Source organism: Drosophila nasuta, chromosome 3 (genome assembly GCF_023558535.2).
Source record: "Drosophila nasuta strain 15112-1781.00 chromosome 3, ASM2355853v1, whole genome shotgun sequence".
In the NCBI taxonomy this organism is placed as follows: Eukaryota; Metazoa; Arthropoda; class Insecta; order Diptera; family Drosophilidae; genus Drosophila; species Drosophila nasuta.
The window spans coordinates 44687623-44708387 of record NC_083457.1 but is presented as its reverse complement, the minus strand read 5'-3'; the positions used below and the strand labels follow the sequence as shown (position 1 = coordinate 44708387).

Sequence of the window (20765 nt, the reverse complement as noted above, 5' to 3'; positions counted from 1 at the left end):
AATAAAAATATAAAATTATTGAACATTTACCGAACTTAATATGGCCAGAAAATAATTTTGCTAATTTAACGAACAAACTAGAGAACGGAAGTTGATTTAATATTTCTCTTTAATATATTTTAAAGTTGAAAGACTTCTGCAAAATATCCATCATAGAGCCAAAAAAAGCATAGAACAAAGTTATTATTTTAAATATATTTATTCGTATATTTATAAATTGCAATATTGTAGATAAACTTGATGCATTCCAAAATACAGCACAGCAGCAGTTTCTCCAGGCATAGAGATCCAAAAGTGATGTGACATTTCATTTATGCTAATAGAATATATAATTTTAAGCTATTTGTTGACATCAATGGGGGAATACTCTGATTATTGGCTAGATCACATAATAAATTCAATTGTCACAGCACTCAGCTGATTGGCGTTTTGATGGTGCTGTCAGCAGGGAACGTATTATTAAAGTGTTGAATGAACTCGGTGCATTGTTCCGCTGCAATAGAAATAAATTAAATGAATACTCGAAATAAAATTATTTCTATATATATCTTGTACCTTTGGGAAAGGCCGTCGTCTCGTACATGCGAACATTGCGCATCTGGAAGAATCTGTATACGCTGTGGAAGATGAGATCGTCCTGCGTCTTATGTGCAGCCTCAAGAAACTTGCGGGCCGGCACCTTTTCCAATCCCAGCGAGTTTTTGGCCAGTCGCAGAGCATCAATCACTTTACCCTGTCCCAGCATCACTTCAATGATGATCTCATGCGCTTGTATCTTGCCCAACATATCGATGGCCACCTGTGAAATGGCGGAATTCACATCCGAGTGTGCAAGCAGAAAACAAGCCACCGATTTAGACTCTTGTAGCATGGAATAGCTAACGAGGCGACGCAATGTATCGAAGCTATGATTGCGTATCAGCTCGCTGATAATCATCTTGCTGAGTTCCTCTTGGGCAGCAATGTTGTACTTGTTCAAGGATTGCAAATACAACATGAGCACCGATTCCGTGTACGGACGCTCGGCAATTGTCTGCAGCACTTGCACCATATCCGACTGTTCGATGAGCACAATGGGCGGAGCAGAGTGTTTAGTGCTGGTGGTCTTAACATTTGAGGGCTGCGCCGTTTGATTTTGCAACGTCAACTGCACCCAGGAACTGCTTGGAAGCACAAAGCTTAAGTATAATAATCTGATATTAATTATGACCAACTAAACTCACGCATAGATCTTGTTAATCTTGTCAAAGATTGTCTCCAGCACTGGCAGCAGCGTGCCCTTGTATTGCTCATCGATGAGCTGTTGCACTACTTTTAATAGCATCTGCTTGCCACTGCAGCGTTGCAGCAGAAACTCGGTGAGGCGAATGCGATCGGAGATTAGATGACAGAGGGGCTCAACGGCCAGATTCAGATACCACATGCAGCCTAGCTTGGCATCGATTACAATATTCGGTTGGAACAGAACCCAGTTGGTGGAATCTGCAATTAATCAATTAATAATCATGACACTCTTTAAACTTCAACATCTTACAAAGCTCGCATTGCAGTATTTGTCCATCGGGCGAAAGCGATGGCAACTTCAGTCCAAACGGTTTAATGCTGCGTCCAGGTGTTATAGGGGAATGATAAGTGACATCGTTGATCACCTCGCCGCTGAGTGCAATATCAAATAGCAGCGATGTGCCCGTTGCCTGATGATGCACCACAATTAGATTGTCCACGGTGTTGATGGCAAACAGTCCCACCAGACTGAGGCGCAGCACATGGCACTTGCGTGGAGCCAATCCTGGGCCATTGAGCAGATGCACCTCCACCTCCATCATCCCGGAGCTGCTGTTGGCCTGCAATATGAGCACGGCGAGCACGCCATAGACTCGTCCTAGCGTAACCTTGCTTTCCAGCACTTCACGTCCAGGATGACCCACTAAAAATACCTTAAGATTAGAGAGATTGACATAATTAAAAAGACTTCAACTTACAATCCACCTTGGGCAGCTTGGTGATGACCTTTTGCTTAATGATCACCGGTATCAAGGTGTTGCCTTCGCTGGTGCAAAGCAGCGCTATATTGGCATCACAGCACCAGGCGAACCACTTGATGCTGATACTCAGCGCTTTCACCGAACGAACTTGACGCTTCTCGGGCACAATTTGAAAGATCTCTACGCCCGTATTGGAGATGAGTGCTAGCTCGCGGTTGTGCACCCACACAAAGCCATAGATCAACGTCTTCACCTGGTGGGTGATGATGTCCTGCAACAGCGGCTGCTCGCCTTGGAAGCAAACCAATTCCACGGCATTTTCCTTGCGCTGCACAGCGAGTATTTTATTGTCCGGTGAGAATTTAATTGAGCGTATGGCACCCCCACGATCACTCATACAAAATGTAATCACTGTGTCCTCCACGGGTCCTTTGACCACCACGCCCGTTGCGCCGCCAGAGCGAACTGCGAAAATCTAACACAAACAAAAGACTCCTGTGGACAATGCGTGTTGGGGGTGTTGCTGACGTCTTACCTGCTTGTTGGAGTCGTCGAAGAATACGTTGGTCAGCTGGCTCACGGCATCAAAGCGTATAAAATTGTTCGACAGCTCAATGTAGTGTATTCCATTTGTTTTTTGTTCCATTGCAACAATTTGTTATGATGAACCACCCACAATACGGGTGCAGCAGTGTTGCAAAGCGTTAAACTCTGCTCATATGTTTCGAATGTATTTTCACACACATATAGTGTTCTAAATATTTTGGTATATTTCAATGAGTATATTCTTATATTAAAAACACACATTTTGTAAGAGGACAAATCCTTAATTTATAAGCACATTTATCACTTCAGATAAATTGATTATACGCGTTTTTAAATACTTGTTCGAAATTCTTTTCATCAACAGCGTATTTATAGTGTGATATATTTAGTACAGAGACGAATGGTATATTTTAAAGACCGTGCCGCGGTCCCACTGCACAATGGTCGCCAACAGCTGATTCGTATATAAACAAAAATAAATATCGTGCACACTATTCAGCAAAATTGCTATTTAGCTGCAAAATACGCCTTCGATGGCGTCTACAACGAAGTGCCGTGTGTGCATTTGCTCACTCGATGCAACAGCTGCCATTTACGATATGCGCAAACTACCGAAACTGGAGCACAAGTTTGTCACCTGCACCGATCTTTCCGTCTCCGATGAGATGCGGGTGCCCAGCGAACTATGTCAAGCTTGTCACGACCAATTGGAACGTTTGTACGCATTCCGTGCCAAGTGTATTGCAGCAGATACTAAGTGGCGCATGGAAATTCTGGCATTCTGCGATGATGAAGAAGTTAAGGATAGTGGAAAAGAGTTGAGTGCAGAGGTGAAGGAAGTTGCAGCAAATGAAGCGGATGAGCCACATGAAGACAATACAGAGCAGCAAGCTGAGGCAACAACACCAACACCAAATAACACTGCTCCCGTTGAGGTAATTAAGAAAATATTAAGCAACAATCACTCCAACTGAATCTGTTTTTCCAGCTGCCTTTGTTGCCACAGTCGAAGACCATCTTCAAATGCGACATCTGCGCCACCCAGTTTTTAGAGGAGCATCGTCTGCAGGCTCATAAACGACAACATGGCCTAATGCCCTATCCTTGCCCCGAACCAGGTTGTGATCGTGGCTACAGCCACAAAAATACGCTCAGCGTTCACATGCGCAAATGCCACAAACTGGGAAAGGAGCACAAATCCCATGTTTGCGAGTATTGCGGCAAAACATTTGACACGATGTGGCGTCTCAAGAATCATCGCTTCACGCACAAAGACAAATCAGAGCTGCCCTATGTCTGCGAGGATGCGGGTTGCGGTCGCCGCTTCTCCAGTAAACAGCTGCTCAAAGTGCACATGATGCGGCATGCGGGCATCAAGAATTACAGATGCACTTACTGTGGTGTGGAGAAGACAACGCGCACTGAGCTCAAGATTCACCTGAACTATCATACGCTGGAACGCACCTACTGTTGTCGCATCTGTTCCAAGGTGTGTAACAGTTCCAGCAATCTGAACTTGCATATGCGCACCGTGCATGAACGCTCCAAGAACTATCCCTGCACCTATTGTGATCGCATCTTTAATCAACCGTCGCTGTGCAAGCAACACGAGCTCATCCACACCGGTGAGAAGCCGCATGAGTGCGAGAACTGCGGCAGGCATTTCAGACAGAAAGCGGCACTTCGCACGCATCGCAAGATTCACGAGCGACAAAGCAGTGAATCAGCTCCCAACACGTCGTCACATGGAGCAGCTGGTGTATCAGGACCTGCACTAAACCCATATGAATGAGCAATAATGGTTAAGTCTAGAGATTACCCATTTAAGATATATTACTTTAAGTACTATTCAAAGAGCGCATTGTATTATTAGATGCAGGTAATCTGAACAAACTTGTACTTTTAAATATGGCGCTCTTTACATTACGATGACATCGCTGTGAAGCTCTTATCGATTATCGATATATACCTCACAGACTTGTCAGAAAAAAACAACAAACCATTCGGCAATTTATATTTCAATGCAATAAATTGAATAGCTTTAAATTAGAAAACTTGTATGTTTCTATTTAAATCAAAAAAATTGTACAATTAACTACTTTATATAGTGTTAAGGTAACGCAGTGTTTTAATATTCTAAACGCTGATGTCTTTTTAAATATGGTGCGCTTTATATGACGATTACTACTACTGCTATGATGTCGTCAAACTTATCGATTATCAAAATAAACCGCACAGCTGATTTGACAGAAGTAAACAAATCGTTGAGCAAATTTGTTTTCATTGCAATAAAATACAAAACTTTAGCTTATGACGACCACAAATGATTTACAAAAGTGTCGTGCTTGTCTTGTTCCACAAAATGCAGTAAACTACGACATGCGTTTGCTGCCATTGCTGGCACACAAGTTCTACACTTGCACCGCTATATCCATGGAGGAGGAAGATTCTTTGCCAGGTGTACTATGCGGGACGTGCAATACACATCTGGAACAGTTTTATGCGTTTCGGGAGCGATGCATTGCAGCTGACGCGCAGCTGCGGGCGAAGAGAGATGAGAACTTGCAAATAAAACCATGTGAGGATGAAATTAAAGATAATGAAGAAGTCTCCAGGCTGCGTAGTACAGCAAGAAAACGACGAGTTAGAAAGCCAAGCCAAGAAGTTGAAGTCCTTCCCAACCCGGTTTCACAGCCAGTTACGGAGCAGGTAAGCTCTTATTAAGGAAATTAAACAATTGTTATTTTCTATACCTGCTTTCTAGAGCTCCTGTTATAAGTGCGACATTTGCGACTCGCGCTTCCTGGTGAAGCATCGTTTGCAGGCGCATAAGCGTCAGCATGAGGGACTGACGCCATACCCGTGCACAGAGACTGGATGTGAGCGTGGCTTCAATCGGATGCACTGTCTTTCCGAGCATCTCAAGCAGCACTCGGGCACGAATCTCTGGTTCAACTGTGATCAGGAGGGCTGCAGCAAGCGCTATCGCCACAAGCCGACGCTAATGATGCATATGCGCCGCAGCCACAAACTGGGACCCGAGCTTAAGTCGCATGTTTGTGAGTTCTGTGGCAAAGTGTTCAATTCGTCGGCTGTGCTCAACGATCATCGCTACACCCACAAGGATAAATCAGAACTGCCGCATGCCTGCTCCGAGCCACAGTGTCCACGTCGCTTTGCCAGCAAGGAGAAACTCAAAGTGCATCTGCTGCGCCATGCGGGCATTAAGAACTTTAGCTGCCCCTATTGTGGCATGCGCAAGACCACCAGAAATGAGCTCAAGATCCACATGAACTATCACACGCTGGAGCGCACTTGGCCCTGTCGCTTCTGCTCGAAGGTCTGCAACAGCTCCGGCAATCTCAAGATGCATGTGCGCACCGTCCACGAGCGGGCCAGAGATTATGCCTGCAGCTACTGCGAGCGCAGCTTTGCCAAGCCGGATACGCGCAAGTATCACGAGATGACGCACACCGGCGAGAAGCCCAACGAGTGCGAGGAATGTGGCAAGCGATTCACTCAACCGGCTGCATTACGCACGCATCGCAAGATTCACGAGCGACAGCGCAAAGAAGCGGATGCCAACTTGACGATCGTCGTATCACCTTCGACTCCCGCGGCTGATAACAGTTAATGGGAGAGCGGAGAGAGATCAAAGATTAAATATTTATATATATTCAGACATCATCGTCTGCGGCTGCTGCTGCTAATCAGACATATATAAGCATTAACTTTGGCTGCGTCACATTATTCTAATCGCACACGGTCCAAAGTTCGAGTGGCGCTGTTATATTTATAACCGGTACACTTAGATTAGAAGACTATGCTGACCATCGATTAGATTGCCTTGAGGTATGTAAATATGTACCGAAATATCTGCGATGGCTAAGAGAGTTGAATATATGTACAGAAATATTTGAGATAGCCAAGAATTGAGTATTCTTATAGATACATTTCTTATTACCACAAATAAGTCTACTATGTCTGTCTGTCTATCTGTTCTTTTAAACGCTTGGATCTCAGAAACTGTAGAGAGAACTAGAGTTAACAAACTGGTTGAGAATATTTACATACGATATGAGCTATATTGCTTGCTTTATTTATTATATACTGATTATTGATTAGCTGGCTTGCTTATTGTAATAGCTGATTAAAGACAATATTTTTTTGCTTACTTAATGCATATTTGTTTGCATAAGCATTTCTATTAAAAAAATCTAAGATTATCAGAAAATTAAATTACTAGCATAGTATAAAAGTGTTTCGTCTGTCGCTTCATCTTTCTTAATACTTTGATCTCTGTGACTACAAGAGCTAAAGCTACGAAATTTGGATACAATTGTATAGTATTGTCACTATCCATAAGGTCAATAAATATTTCTACAAAAATATCCCTGGCAGAAGAAAAGGATTAAACATATTTCTTTAAAATGATCTTATTAGTGTCAGTTGAGTTTTACATACAAAGGCAGCTAAATTTTCAAGGTATAGAGCTACGATTCATGGAGATAATCATATCTTTATACTATACTTTAGATAATCATATCTTCATATAAGTTTATTATACTTTTGTAGATAAAGTCCACTTAAGAATGCAATCAAAGAAATTGACACGTAAACAAATTGTAATGTCAATCGGAATCTAATCTTGAAAATTATTGCAATTATATATCTTTCGCTTTATATACTTGACTTCACAATACTTAAATGTATTACGAAAAGTTCATAATAACCGCGTATTTAAATCGCATTTTAAGTCTATCTACTGTTGTCTACAACGAGATTAGATTTCTTGAGTTTTTTGCCCCAGCGCAAAGTTCAGAACAATACAACAATATTGATATTCGCTAATTTTCTAAAAACGTTTTATTTTATTTCGAAATTCGACAAGGTAATCAGACATAACATAATTCACTAAAGGCTGGACTTTGAATCTGGGGGAGTAGAAGAGAGATAATTATACTTTAAAATACATAATGACTTTTAAGCAGCTACTGCGCGTTGCATTCAATTCAACTCAATGGGTCCTGTGGAGTGGACTCCCTCCTCGTCAAAGATCTTCGTTGCTATCGCCGTGATCATCTTCTTCTCCGTCTGCAGTTGACCCGATGAGGCCTTCTTCAGATGCTGGATAACTCGTTCGGATGCCTGCAGTGCCAGGGCTTTCGTTAGATTAAGTTCGTGTTCCGCCGTCGGCAGATTAAGTTGTGCGGCACGCGAGGAGCGCGACAGAGTGGCAATCATGGCATAGATATCGATGGCAGCATTGGCCAGATGATTCAACACCAGCTGCTCGTTGATGATGTTCTTGTTGTACTTCATCAACACCGCTTCGGTGGTGCGACCAAAGAGATCGATACACACAGCAGCGTTCTTGGCATACTCCTTCAGCTCGGGCACCACAAACGAGCTCAGATCAGTGCCACCCAGGCCAACGGAGGAGCTGGCACGCTTTGAGGCCTCGCGGAAAATGAAACCCAAATTCGAGGCGGGATTTCTGAAGGCGCGTTGCAGTTCCTTCAGGTGATTGCCGGCAAACTGAATACCCGAGAGGGCGACAAACAGACGCAACACCTCGTTGGTGCCCTCGAAGATGCGGAAAATACGCAGATCACGCATCACACGCTCCAAGCCGGGTTCCTTCATGAATCCCATGCCGCCCAAGATCTGAATAGCTTCGTCGCATACGTGCCAAGCGCACTCTGATGAGTAGATCTTCGAGATGGCTGTTTCCAGATGATAATCCTGACTCTCGGAGTCCATGTTCTGTGAGATCATGAACGCCATCGATTCGGTGGCATATTGCAAAATGCTCATCTGTGCCAATTTGTCCTGAATGGTACCGAAGTTCTTGATCTTTTGGCCGAATTGCACGCGATTGTTCGCATGATTTGTGGCAATCTCAATGCATTTCTTCATCGTGCCCGACAACGTGGCGCCCATGCCAAAGCGTCCATTGTTCAGAATGTTCACCGCCACCTTGAAGCCTTGACCCTCCTCGCCGAGCACATTCTCAATGGGTATTTTGACGTCCTCGAAGTACACTTCAGTGGTGTTCGATGCCTTGATGCCCATCTTCTTCTCTGGTGGTCCACTGGTGACTCCTCCAAAACCTCGCTCCACAATAAACGCAGTCACTTTGTCTTTCTTCTCACCCGTTTTCTTATCCACCTGCTCAGTCTGTGCGAATACGGTCAGCACATTGGCCAAGCCTCCGTTGGAAATCCAGATCTTGGAGCCATTCAATATGAAGTGCGTGCCATCAGCGCTTTTAACAGCACGACAGCGGATGGAATTGGCATCGGAGCCGGAGCTGGGTTCAGTCAAAGCAAAGGCAGCATAGGTTTCCTCGCTAGCCACCTTGGGCAGATACTTTTGCTTCTGCTCTGGAGTGCCATACAACAAAATGCCCTTGAAACCGATGCTCTGATGGGCGCCCAACGTGATGCCCAAGCCCAGATCATGGGCGCCCACAATTTGGCACAGTCTGGCGTACTGTGTGTTGTTCATGCCCAGACCACCGTACTCGCTGGGCACCTGAATGCCCATGCCTCCAAGTTCCCAGAGCGCCTTCAGCGTTTCGGGATCGATGACCGAGTTTTCATCGTTGCGCGCAGGATTGTTGACGTCGGTGAAGAATCGCTGGAAGGGATCCAGCATGCCACCGACTGTTTCCTTTTGCTCATCGCTCAGCACATCGGGATAGGGGAAGACTTGCTTGGTGACGAGACTGCCACGAAAGATGTTGGCCATGAACGATTCATTTTCTCTTTTTGGTTCTTGCTTAGCTTTGGTTTTTGGTGCAACAGCTGCGGATGCTGAGTATAAACGATTTTTGCAAACATCCAACACTAATTTGCGTGTGCCGTAATTGTTTAATTTGAACATTCTTGCGCGTACTCTTTAGACTCTCGTTTTATGAACTTTGTACCTTCAGCGTTAAGCGTAAACAACACTGATCGAGTGTGGTGCGGGGGATGACCTGTTACTCTCGCAATAACAGCACTTTCTGATTGGGAGCGTAAACAAAGAAAGCGATGGTGGTGACACTGTTGTCGCTGCAGGAGGTCTTTCTTTAGTGTGTACACACTTAGTTTCAGTATGTTGCGGTATTTTTTAGAACAGCGTAGAATACGTTTCTTAATTTTATACATAAAAACGAAACAGCAATGGACGATTAAATTAATTAATAACACAAATTTTGCACTCTAGTAAAATATTTAAATTTATTTAAAATAATGTGTTCTAAAAAAAGTAAATCAGGCATGCTCCGGTTTTCACTTTTCGTTTTCGTTTTCGTTTTGGGACCAAAACCGAGATTTTCGTTTTTAGGTGCTCCGGTTTTCACACGTTTTTGGTCATCGTTTTGCTATCGGAACGTTTCATTTTTTACTACTAAAACAGCTGACTTGTGTTTTGGTTAAAAGTAAACAACGCGAAAAAATGTCTTTGGTATGTCCAATTTCGTGCGTGGATTGAACTCACTCAGGATTTTTTTATCCTGCATAGTTTATTTATGCTTCCCCTGAATGAAATATATTTGCCTTTTGTCTTTTTTGCAAAGAAAGATTTGAAACTTTCTTTAAAAAAATCAGTTGAACGGCAATCAGCTGTTTCCCTCAAAAAATGGGGATGCCACCTTTTTAATGCATTTCATTCCGGTTATTTCAACAATTTTTTTGTATAAAATTTTAACGCATAAGTAATTAAATTAAATAAATTAATTTTTAAAAACATATTTTACCCAACTTCAACAAATTTATCGCCATCCGTTTGATTATACAAGTATTTTTAACTTGCTTTTTCATTCTATCAAAAGTATGGCAGCTTAGGCGATAACTCATGGTGTCCGACTTATCGGTCGCTCACCAAAACGAAAATTGTTGTTGCCGACGGCAAAATTTGATATCCAAATTTGAGGTGGGGTCAGAAATTAGTCGTTTTAAAAATAATTACAAGCCTAATTGATCTGCTGGCGGTCTTAAAAGAACGACAATAAACCAATGAGTCAACTACTTTTTTTCCTTTTGCAAATAAGATCCGATTTAATATAGAAAAAGGCATTTACTTTTCATTTCGGCAAGTCAAATTTTCTCGTTTTGCAATTCGAAAAAATCTTGTGAAAGTGAAAACGGGAGCACCAATTTTTTCGTTTTCGATTTCAAAACGAAAACGAAAACCGAAAGTGAAAACCGGAGCATGCCTGAATATTTATTGCGGTTTAATATTTATACTAGCAGCATCTTAATTTTCTTAACAGACACTGTTATCAGCAGTTATCGATAGTCCATATTCAGTTAGAGCGAGTGAAAGATGGTTCCGCTCGCATTTTTGTTTTATTTTATCCTTAAACTTAATATAATTTAATTAAAGTGGATGGCGGCTTTTACCAAGTGCCGCGTGTGCACTTGTGCATTGGATGCAACCGTTGGCAGCTACGACATGCTGCATTTGCCAATGCTAGCACAGAAGTTTACCGCTTGCACCAATTTGTGCGTCGCAGAGGATGACAGTGATCAAGTGCCAAGTGAACTTTGCCAGACGTGCTACGATCAATTGGAGCAGCTATACGACTTTCGTGCAAAGTGCATTGCGGCCGATACAAATTGGCGTATGCAGCAGGTTGCTTTGGTCCTTGATGATGGCGAAGTGGATGGCTACGAAGTGTTGGAGGTAAGTGCAGGTTCAAGTCAAGTAGACGATATATCAAGCATTAGCAAGGAGTCCAACTGTGATATGGATGAAATAATTGAGCAACAAATTGAGACGTTGGAAGCGGAACCTGAAGATGAAGATGTCACGGAAGAGGAACAGGTTAAGTTGATCAAATTTTGAATAAAACGTTTACTGACAACATTCAACTTCACAGCTCGTAACAAACATCTTCAAGTGTGACAGCTGTGCTGCGCAGTTTTTGGATGAACAGCGTTTGTTGACTCACAAGCGCCGTCATGGACAGATGCCGTATCCTTGCCCGGAACCAGGTTGTGATCGTGGCTATAGCCACAAGCATACATTAACGCTGCATATGCGAAAATGCCACCAGCTGGGCAAGGAGCATAAATCGCATATTTGCGAGTTCTGTGGCAAGGTCTTTGACACCATGTCGCAGCTAAGGAATCATCGCTTTACTCACAAGGAGAAATCAGAGCTACCTTACGCCTGCGAGGAGCCCAATTGTGACCGACGCTTCTCCAGCAAGCAGCTGCTCAAAGTGCACATGATGCGGCATGCGGGCATCAAGAACTACACTTGCTCCTTTTGTGGTGTGCAGAAGACAACGCGCACTGAGCTCAAGATACATCTAAACTATCACACACTGGAACGCACCTACAGCTGCCGCTTCTGCTCCAAGGTTTGCTACAGCTCCAGTAATCTTAACAAGCACATGCGCACGGTGCACGAACGCGCAAGGAACTACGCCTGTAGCTACTGCGAGAGCACCTTCACCCAGCAGGCCATCTGCAAGCAGCACGAGTTGATTCACACTGGAGAGAAACCTCATCAGTGTGGCGAATGCGGCAGGTGCTTTAGACAAAAGGCCGCATTGCGTACACACTACAAGATCCACAGACGAAAGTTGAAGGAAATGAATATGACAACGATTTCAATTGAATCGGCAGCTGATGATGAATATTGTGAAGTGATTGGAGAAGAAATTGTGATTGACAAAGCAATGTAGAACTATTAGCATTTAAGATGTAGATTATCATATCAGCTATTGCAAAATTGAATTTACATTCGAAACATAATTGCTCAATTGCCTTATACAAATTGATCCCAAAAGCAAGCAATATTTTGAAGATTGAAGTTAAATGTAACGACGTAGCTATTCGTATTCATACGCCTTATATTTTATTTATTTGTATTATTATTAACATATCAGTAGCAAGTAGACTTAGTTACACCCTTTTTAAATTGGTCAAACGAATGTATTACAAAACTAGGCAGAGGGCTAGAGTATTAAGAATGAAGTTAGATATTTTATCGAATGAGATTTTGAAGGCGTTGCAGGATTTTTGTGCCCGTGTTAAATTTGTATACGATTAAGTTCAGTGGTTTAAGAAAATGAATACTGTTTGTTTATAATCTAACTTTCTCTTATGCTGAAACAACAACGTATGTTATAAAAGGCGAATCTACTTAAGGCGTCGCAAGATTTTGTGCTCATGTTAAATTTGTGTAGGACTAATCTCAATAGCTCAAGAAAACTAAAAATGTCTGTCCCTTATGCTAAGGCAATTATCTGTAACAGGCGAATCTACTTAAGACACTCAGAATTGTTGTGCTCATGTTAAATTTGTATGAAACTAATTTCAATGGCTTAACTAAATGAAAAGTGTTCGCTTATAAACTAACTTTCCCTTATGCTGAAGCGCGTACTTGTAACAATCTAATCACTCGAATCTACTTAAGGCATCGCACTTAAATTTTTGTAGAACTAATATCAATGACTTAATAAAATGCTTAACTTTCGCTTATAATCTAACTTTCCGTTATGATAAACCAAGTCCAAGTAATTTATAAACCAAAGTTGTAATAATATAATATAGGATATCCTTTAGCACCGCCCAGCAGCATATCTTCAAACTTAAATAAAGTATTTTAATTATTCCTGAGGAAACGGGGCGTGGTAAATATTATATAATCGTATTTGATTTGGATTTTAGCTATAACTCAGCCGTATCTATTTCTACAACAAAGTTGGAGGATTTTTTAAAGTCCTTGATAGTCACTATATCGATCTACATTCAAGGATTTCCAGGATATCAAAAACAATTTTTTTGATATTTTTGCAAGGGGGAGGCATGAAAATATCGCTGCAAAATCATAATTTCAGCTGTTACTCTGTCATTTCAAGGACGACAAGGATGTCCTTTGTAGCAAAGAAAGTCCTTATAAAAAGAATACGATGTATGTTTGGAAAAGGACGAAAGTCTTTACAGGAGCGAAGATATTTCGAACTTTTAGTAAACCGATAATTAGCTATAACTCGAAAGTCCTTTGAAAGATTCGATCGGGAATAGTGAAGATTAATAGCTTATAGATACACCTATTATCCTGCCAAAGGACATCCACATCGTCCTTGTAATTTCGGAGTTATCAAGGATATTGGTTTTTAGGTCGGTTTCCTAGCGATTTTTGACTGAAATTTTCCATGTGGAAGATGTTTAGATGACTTTATACTTTTTTGATGCCCATCGAAAGAGTTTGTCTTCGTGGTTCTAGCAAATCATGTTATGCCTAATTGCGCAAGGATGTGAGCGAAATAGAGCCAATTTTAAGATTATTGAGGATATCCTTTAAGCATTCTCGGCTGTCAAATAAAATAATAAATTCCTGTTTTTACTAACAGGAGATAATATATACTATATATCATATATATGTATATATATATAGTATATCTTTAATCGAAGGTAAGCTTGGAATTATTGTTCATATGCATCTTGAAAGATGTTTAATTGAAATCCTTTTCAAATGAAATAAAACAAATTCGTTTTTGTTGGGTTTCAGAATGTAAATAGCAATAGTTTTTAATCATATTTTCAACTAAAACAAAAAAAATGTACAAATATTAAATTAATTAATTATAATAACAGCATTGGCCGTTTGCTGATGCTACAATAAATCTAAAATACAATTGCTAAATGTGTAAATGCTTGGAAAAGTTTTTTGTGTGTATCGTACTTAGTGTTGTTTATATCGAGTGAATGCTGTAGTATGTAAATGATATGATCTTGCTACATGGAGTTCAAGAGTTAGAGACAGAGTTTATAGCTGTGTGTGTGTGTGTGTTTTGGGTGTATTACATACGAGTATATTGTAACATATTGTTTTTGTTGTATTGTATTTTGTTGTATAGTAAATATTGTATACATATGTTTTTTGTTTTTGTTTCATGCAGTATATAATAAATAATTCTGTGTTTTAAAATCGTTGTAAATATTTGTTGTTGTTGTTGTTTGCTGTAAGCATAAATTCATTTGCTGTAAATATGTATGTGTTCAAGTGCCATTATATGATTGCGGGTACATTGTTGGGGCTGTTTCGTATTTTCATATTTGTATCAACTTTAAAGACCGAACGAACTGCAAATTCTACTCTGATAATTTTGACAATTTCGTTTTTATCATTTTTGTTTTTTATACATTTTTGGAAAATGTTAAAGTACATAAGAACATAAGAATATAGCATATTTAGGCTAAATATCACCCACGATTAAATCGCTGTTTAACACTATATAAAAACTAGATTTATAATACATGCTTGTTGTTTGTTGTATGTATGTACCATATGTATGTAGAAAAATCTGTCACACTATATTACAATTCAGACATATTTCGAACCAAAGACACAAATCGAGACTACGCCAACTCTAAGCTAGCATATTATAAATATAAATATATTATCATTTATAATTCTAAATTGTGTGTATATATATAAATGCTATATTCTATATACTATGCTATATATATATATATATATGTATATGTTTAGATTGTGTTTCTGTTTTCTGTTTTCTGTTTTCTTCGCGTTTAACGTATTACATTAACATTTTTAAGCTCGTTACTCCGTCGTTTTACTTTTTCAAAGTGAAAGAAGACTTTACTAAATTACAAACTCAACTGCTCAGACATAGTCTGAGGGCACTGTGCTGGTGCTCGTCTCATTGATGGCCGCCAATCGTGGCGGCATGCGACGCTGTTGTGTTGCACCCGCCTCACCCGGCGACAGTCCAGTTGTTGCCATTGCAACACCATTGTTGCCACCACCACCGCCATTGCCACCGCCACCGCCTCCGCCACCGCCGTGATGCTCCCAGTTGGGCAGCGGCTGGGACATGACATTTAGGCCAACTATCTCATAGGCGCCCTGATTGCTGCCGCTGGCGCCGCCTGGCATCGCCGTCACCGAAAGATCCGAGTAGTAGGCGCTGCTTGGAGCTGACGAGACGACCATCGGAATGTCTTGCTCGTGGGCTTGGAAATTGTATTTCTGCAATGAAGAAAAGACCAAAATAATCGAATAAGTAAATGTCGGTTTTACAGGGCATTATGTAATTTTATGAAAACATCATTTGAATTATTGTAAAGGAAATAAAAGCAAGTTTTGCTTTTTTGCAACTTGAAAGAAATTGAGCGATTTATTTCACATAAATTTGCAAGTGTGATTGAAAAGCATCCTTATTGTATATATTTGTGTTAGGACTAACGCAAGAAATTTTAAGTTTCTTTTAAGTATTGGTTTTTGTATTTGTATTTGTTTTATTAAGAGTAAGGTAATAAATTTTACACTATTCTCTGATACTTTTCCTTCTTACTATAATATCATTAAAATTGTCTAAACAGTTCATTAAAAGAAAAACTAAAATATTGCAGATGAAGAATATTTTATGTAATCTTTAAGCTTTGTAAGTATGAAAGGCTTAACTTAAAGCATCATCAAAAAAATTTAGAACTTCTAAAGTTAAATTATAAGACTAAAAAACTAGAACTTCTACAGTCAACTAATAGTTTTAAGTTATAAGACTATATAACTATAAGATATACCTCATGTAGTTTTTAGTATCTTTTATAACTCTTAAAAGGAAAATGATTGAAGCTAAAATTGACAACCTTACAAAATTCCATATCATATCATACTAGCACAGCACAATAAATAATAATAAAATAAGGTATATTGAATGTACTGTAGATTTTGAAAATTAAAATAGTAGATTTTTTTATCAAGAGCCTTTTGCGCTATCTTATAAATCTCATATCAATTTCTAAGAGATACTTTTGTATATAACTTTTCATTCCATATCTTAATCTTTTTCTTTTTCTTGTCAAAACGAAACCATATTCGTTATTATATACATCTCATATCAATTTCTAAAAGATACTTTAGTATATAATTAACGAAGCATTGAAATTGAAATCCTAACTTTGTTATACATTTTATGATATTTTTATATTAATTTCTAACTAAAAACATTAAAAGTGTAAAGCAAGAAATTTCTACTTTTGTATCAGTATTAGAAAAATAAGTTTATTCCTCCTTCACTTACCTCGCCACACTGACTGTACGCCGTATTCTGGTACGACGGATTTGCTGAGCGCACAGACTCGCGATCGAGCTCCGCGTAGAGAGCTTCACTGACACCCACCGGACTGTAGGCATCATCCATGTGCGTGTAATGATTCTCGGCTGGCGATGTGGATGGCGGACCAATCTGATCGGGACCCGCCGAAGAGCGTCGACTGCCTCCGAGCCAAGTCCAGACACCCGAATTGCTTGTGGGACGACGAATGCTGTCCGCTGAGTGTTTGATGGAGATTGGTGAACGATTTTGTCCGCCGGCGGCATTACGATTGTTGCGACACCACCACGGCTGCGGGCGGCCACCTGTAAAGATAAATAGAGATAGATATAGAGAGTGAGAGAAGCAACACGTGAGTAAGCTCCATTGGCATCCACATCCACAATCGACGCAGAAATCTATGACATTTGGGGTTATAATCGGGCGATAAATCAAACATTCACCTCATTGAGTGCGACAGCAAAACAAACAAAGCGTAAATTAAACGACTGTCAACTGGCAACAGCAGCAGTAACAACAACAACAATAACAGCAATAAGGTGGCAGCAACAAGCAACCCAAAAAAAACAAACACCACAAAGTTTGTTGCAGTTTACGAAAATGCCAAAATACTTTTTGGTGAGAAAATAAATGCTATGTGTGCGATCCTTAAACAATCAGCTTGTGTGATCTCATTGCCTGTGATGACTAATCCCAGCAATCATTAACTCGCCATTGAGGAAGTGCATAAGAGAAAAAAAAAAGAAAATGTGCTAATCATTAGACTCGACAATTTATGGGCTATTTATCGGGCAACAGAATCTTTTATAGATTCCTGCAATCCCAAGACCAGTTTCTCACATCCGTTGAACACAGCTCATCCACTTTGCGCCTCACTCTATTCAGTGGCGTTAATGACTATCCCCAATGCCTTTCACTCTCTTTGTGGCAAGGAGTTAGTTAGTTTGCTTGCGGCATTTCAACTAATTAGCGTACGCAACTTCTTGGCCAACCTCTTTCCAAGTTATGCACATGCATAATGCAGTCATTTCGCCACTCGCTTTTAATGCTTATGATTTACGTACTGAGAATGTCCAGCTGCTCCAAACTCCATCTACAACTGCAACTGCAACTCAAGCTCCAACTGCAACTCTAACGCTGACTGTGGTGATTATTAACCTCAGCTTATCGTTTTGTAGGTGCTCATATACATGCATTTTGTGCATGTCACAACTTAGCGACTCCAATCTCCTCCTGTTGCAACCGTGGATTGGAAGTCATAGTCTATACATTCGAACTTGGAATCGGACTCCAACTACGACTCCAACTCTGACTTCGACTTCGACTGCGAGTTGGATTCGCACTTGGTAGCGGACTTTAATGGCTGTTTTTCTGCTGTGTTAACGATGTTGCTTGCCGTTGCTCGAACGCCGCAACTGCATTGAACTTACACTTTTTATAAGCGCTGCACAGTGGTAACATTATGATCAAAACAATTACGTAAAATCCCCTATTAACATTTCTATAAATAATGATTTAGTTGTACTCTATCTCTAACTGAACTACTATTAGTATTTTTAAACTAAAGCAGAATTGTAATGGTGACGTAATAACTAACTAACAAAAACTATTTTTTAATTAGAAATTAGCTAGAATAAAATGCAACCCATTCCTGTCAAAATAAATATTTATAAATGGAAAAAATACTACTAAATGTTGTGTGTATTAATTTCATTTTTAAACAGATAAATAATGTTACACATTAAAAATTTATCTTGAAGACTGAGTTAAAGACGATATTTAATTTATATTTTCACTATTTGAACCAGGCGTTACAAATATTACTTCAACAGTAACTTAATTTTTTCGATTATATTTTATGTTAATATGAGTTTTATAAGCAATTGCATCATAATAATATAATAATTATTGCACTCAAAATTATGTTTAAAAGTTATAAGAAATCGATGTGCAATATTGTAGAGCTAAAGTCAATAATAAAATCTTGAATCAAGATTGTATGATGTTAATCATAAAGATTTTTTTAATCTTACAGCGATGATGGGAGAATACAATCTTGTATTAGGATTTTTTTCAACCTAAAAATCTTGTTTCAAGAATCTTTTTCTTATGATTGAAAAAATCTTAAATCAATATTAGCCATTTACTTTTCACTCTAACTTTTTTTCATTCTTTGAAATGATCAATGAAATTATGTATTGCGATTTCATAATTATTGAACTTTAAGTTTTAACGTAGAGGAGATTCAGAATATGTTATACAAACTAAATAACATTTTATTAAATTTTTTGCAATTAACTAATTTAATCGGCTACTAACAGTGGTACCAAAAAAATCAGTTAATTTCACACCACTGTACTGTGTTAGTCGCTCACTGTAGTTGCTGCTGCTGTAGCTGCTTGCTTTTGCTGCTGTAACTGCTACCGCTGGCTGGCCTTATCTGCTGCTGCTTATCTGCGTGCAGCGCCAGCGGCAACAACGGCGAATTTTGTTAACAAAATATTTCGCAGCCGCTTTTCAACTTTTGGCCAATAACAGCAACAGCAACAACAACAACAATATTAACGAGCGTTTTTATTTCTTTTTATTTTCGTTTGTGTCATTTGTGTGTGTTTTTTTTCGGAGGTATTTAATGTGTGTTTTGCGTCGCATTTGGTTGCGGTGCAACAAGTCGCCCGGTGGCAGGCAACAAATGGCAAATATGACATGTGTAATGAAGTCTTAATAGTCGCACAGATAATGCCCATTGCCTGTCAGCGTACATATCTTGAATGCATTTTCCTACTGTATTTTCGATTGCCAAAATGTCACATTCTCGGCTTTTTATCGCTATTTTGTTGTTTGTTCGCCTTTTTCCCTCTCTCGTATTTTTCTGCATAATTAAAATAATGTTTTGTTACTCATACGACTCGTTGTCGCGCGTTGCCTCGTTCGCTACCAATTGCCAACAGCAGCAGCTGCCGTTCAAGATAATTGCATAGAATGCAATTCAATGCAATTGACACCAACTGCAACAACAGCCACAACAACAACAACAACAACAACAACTGCCGCACGATGTTGCAACATGCTTTGCGAGCAGCTTTTGCCAATAAACTCAGAAGATGTTGCAATTTGTGCGGCTGGTCAAATTGGCTTATGAAATCTTTAGAATGTTTAATTAGCAATGAAAGCAAATATTTAACCAGGTTCTTGAAGTTGATTTAAAAAAATTCTTTAAGGTTTATTAAATCAGTTTTCTTTATGAGATTCAAAGTACTTTAAGTGACCAAATTGCTGTGAAATTGACTCTTTAAAATTTTAAAAATTAAACAAGGTTTATTTTAGATACCAGAACTTTAAGAAGTGAGCTCTAAACTAATTCAAATATAGTATAATTTTTTTTTAATTTCTTTAGGAATTTGTAGAGTTATAAATTTAATTTCAATTGCTGGCATTGTAGTTGAGTTAAAATTGTGTAAATTTGTATTTGTGTGTCAAAGACATTGAAATATTAAATTTCTTTTTAACAAAATGTCACAGAAAGCTTTGCATTTCAATTGTTGGTTTTCATATAAGTTCAGTTTAAATTGTATTTGTCTGCTTTAGATTTTGAATTAAATTAAATTTGAGTTCAATAAAATTTCACAGAAATATTTGTCTTTAAAGAACTTGAAATATTCTATTAAAATAAAAAATGACCCAAATTTCTAGTAATCAATAATTAAAATAATGTTCCTAGCAATCTAATGGGGAACAGGTTTAAGAAAATTGAGCTTTATTGGCTGCTCTAAAAATTTGAAATGTAATACACGACATTTATGGCTGGCTTTAATTATAATTTATTTAAATGCATATTTTCAATTCAGCTTTTCTATTAATTATTTGTGATAAACTCTTTGAAGCTGACAGTTAAAAGCGCAACGTTGAGTTTTTAATCTGGTCAACAATTTTAATGCACTTTGTCGTAATTTTCAGTTTATTTTTTGTTTTTTGGGCAATTGAATAATTTTCTCTTTGGCATGGCATTTTAAAAAACTGTTTTTGGGGCTGGCAACTGGCAAACAAACTGGCGCCTGTCGCGATACAGCGACAGCGTCGACATTGACGTTGATGCTGGGGCTGAGACTGTGACAGAGACTGAGGCTGAAGCTGAAGCTGAGGCTGACGTT

At 39.3% G+C, this 20765-nt stretch overlaps 6 protein-coding genes across 7 annotated transcripts in view; 3 read left to right on the top strand and 3 right to left on the bottom strand.

Moving 5' to 3' along the window:
* Positions 1 to 191: 191 nt before the first annotated feature.
* On the bottom strand, positions 192 to 2692 carry LOC132791858 (regulator of MON1-CCZ1 complex). The gene is made up of 6 exons (XM_060800958.1): positions 2521 to 2692; positions 1983 to 2460; positions 1535 to 1927; positions 1224 to 1482; positions 556 to 1160; positions 192 to 493 (listed from the first exon to the last, which is right to left on the bottom strand). The coding sequence occupies exons 1-6, from the start codon at positions 2629 to 2631 to the stop codon at positions 414 to 416; spliced, it is 1926 nt and encodes a 641-aa protein (XP_060656941.1). The 5' UTR covers positions 2632 to 2692; the 3' UTR covers positions 192 to 413.
* A 248-nt stretch (positions 2693 to 2940) lies between these two features.
* Positions 2941 to 4565, top strand: LOC132791862 (zinc finger protein OZF-like). The gene is made up of 2 exons (XM_060800961.1): positions 2941 to 3466; positions 3520 to 4565. The coding sequence occupies exons 1-2, from the start codon at positions 3065 to 3067 to the stop codon at positions 4321 to 4323; spliced, it is 1206 nt and encodes a 401-aa protein (XP_060656944.1). The 5' UTR covers positions 2941 to 3064; the 3' UTR covers positions 4324 to 4565.
* Positions 4566 to 4767: 202 nt separating this feature from the next.
* Positions 4768 to 7989, top strand: LOC132791861 (zinc finger protein 69-like). The gene is made up of 2 exons (XM_060800960.1): positions 4768 to 5240; positions 5296 to 7989. Exons 1-2 carry the CDS (start codon positions 4842 to 4844, stop codon positions 6163 to 6165), a joined length of 1269 nt encoding a protein of 422 aa, XP_060656943.1. The 5' UTR covers positions 4768 to 4841; the 3' UTR covers positions 6166 to 7989.
* LOC132791860 (very long-chain specific acyl-CoA dehydrogenase, mitochondrial) lies at positions 7375 to 9553 on the bottom strand. Its single transcript, XM_060800959.1, has one exon. It carries the CDS (start codon positions 9417 to 9419, stop codon positions 7539 to 7541), a length of 1881 nt encoding a protein of 626 aa, XP_060656942.1. The 5' UTR covers positions 9420 to 9553; the 3' UTR covers positions 7375 to 7538.
* Positions 9554 to 10809: 1256 nt separating this feature from the next.
* On the top strand, positions 10810 to 13127 carry LOC132791852 (gastrula zinc finger protein XlCGF46.1-like). Its single transcript, XM_060800947.1, has 2 exons — positions 10810 to 11345; positions 11401 to 13127. The coding sequence occupies exons 1-2, from the start codon at positions 10908 to 10910 to the stop codon at positions 12211 to 12213; spliced, it is 1251 nt and encodes a 416-aa protein (XP_060656930.1). The 5' UTR covers positions 10810 to 10907; the 3' UTR covers positions 12214 to 13127.
* A 912-nt stretch (positions 13128 to 14039) lies between these two features.
* The window catches only part of LOC132792466 (uncharacterized), an 87197-nt gene continuing 80471 nt past the window's right edge, over positions 14040 to 20765 (bottom strand). For both annotated transcript variants that reach the window (XM_060801863.1, XM_060801864.1), the window contains 2 exons: positions 16582 to 16919; positions 14040 to 15527 (listed from right to left, as the gene is read on the bottom strand). In XM_060801863.1, the coding sequence (XP_060657846.1) occupies positions 15162 to 15527; positions 16582 to 16919 (704 nt within the window). In that variant the 3' untranslated portion in view covers positions 14040 to 15161. The remainder of the gene's footprint in view (positions 15528 to 16581; positions 16920 to 20765) is intronic.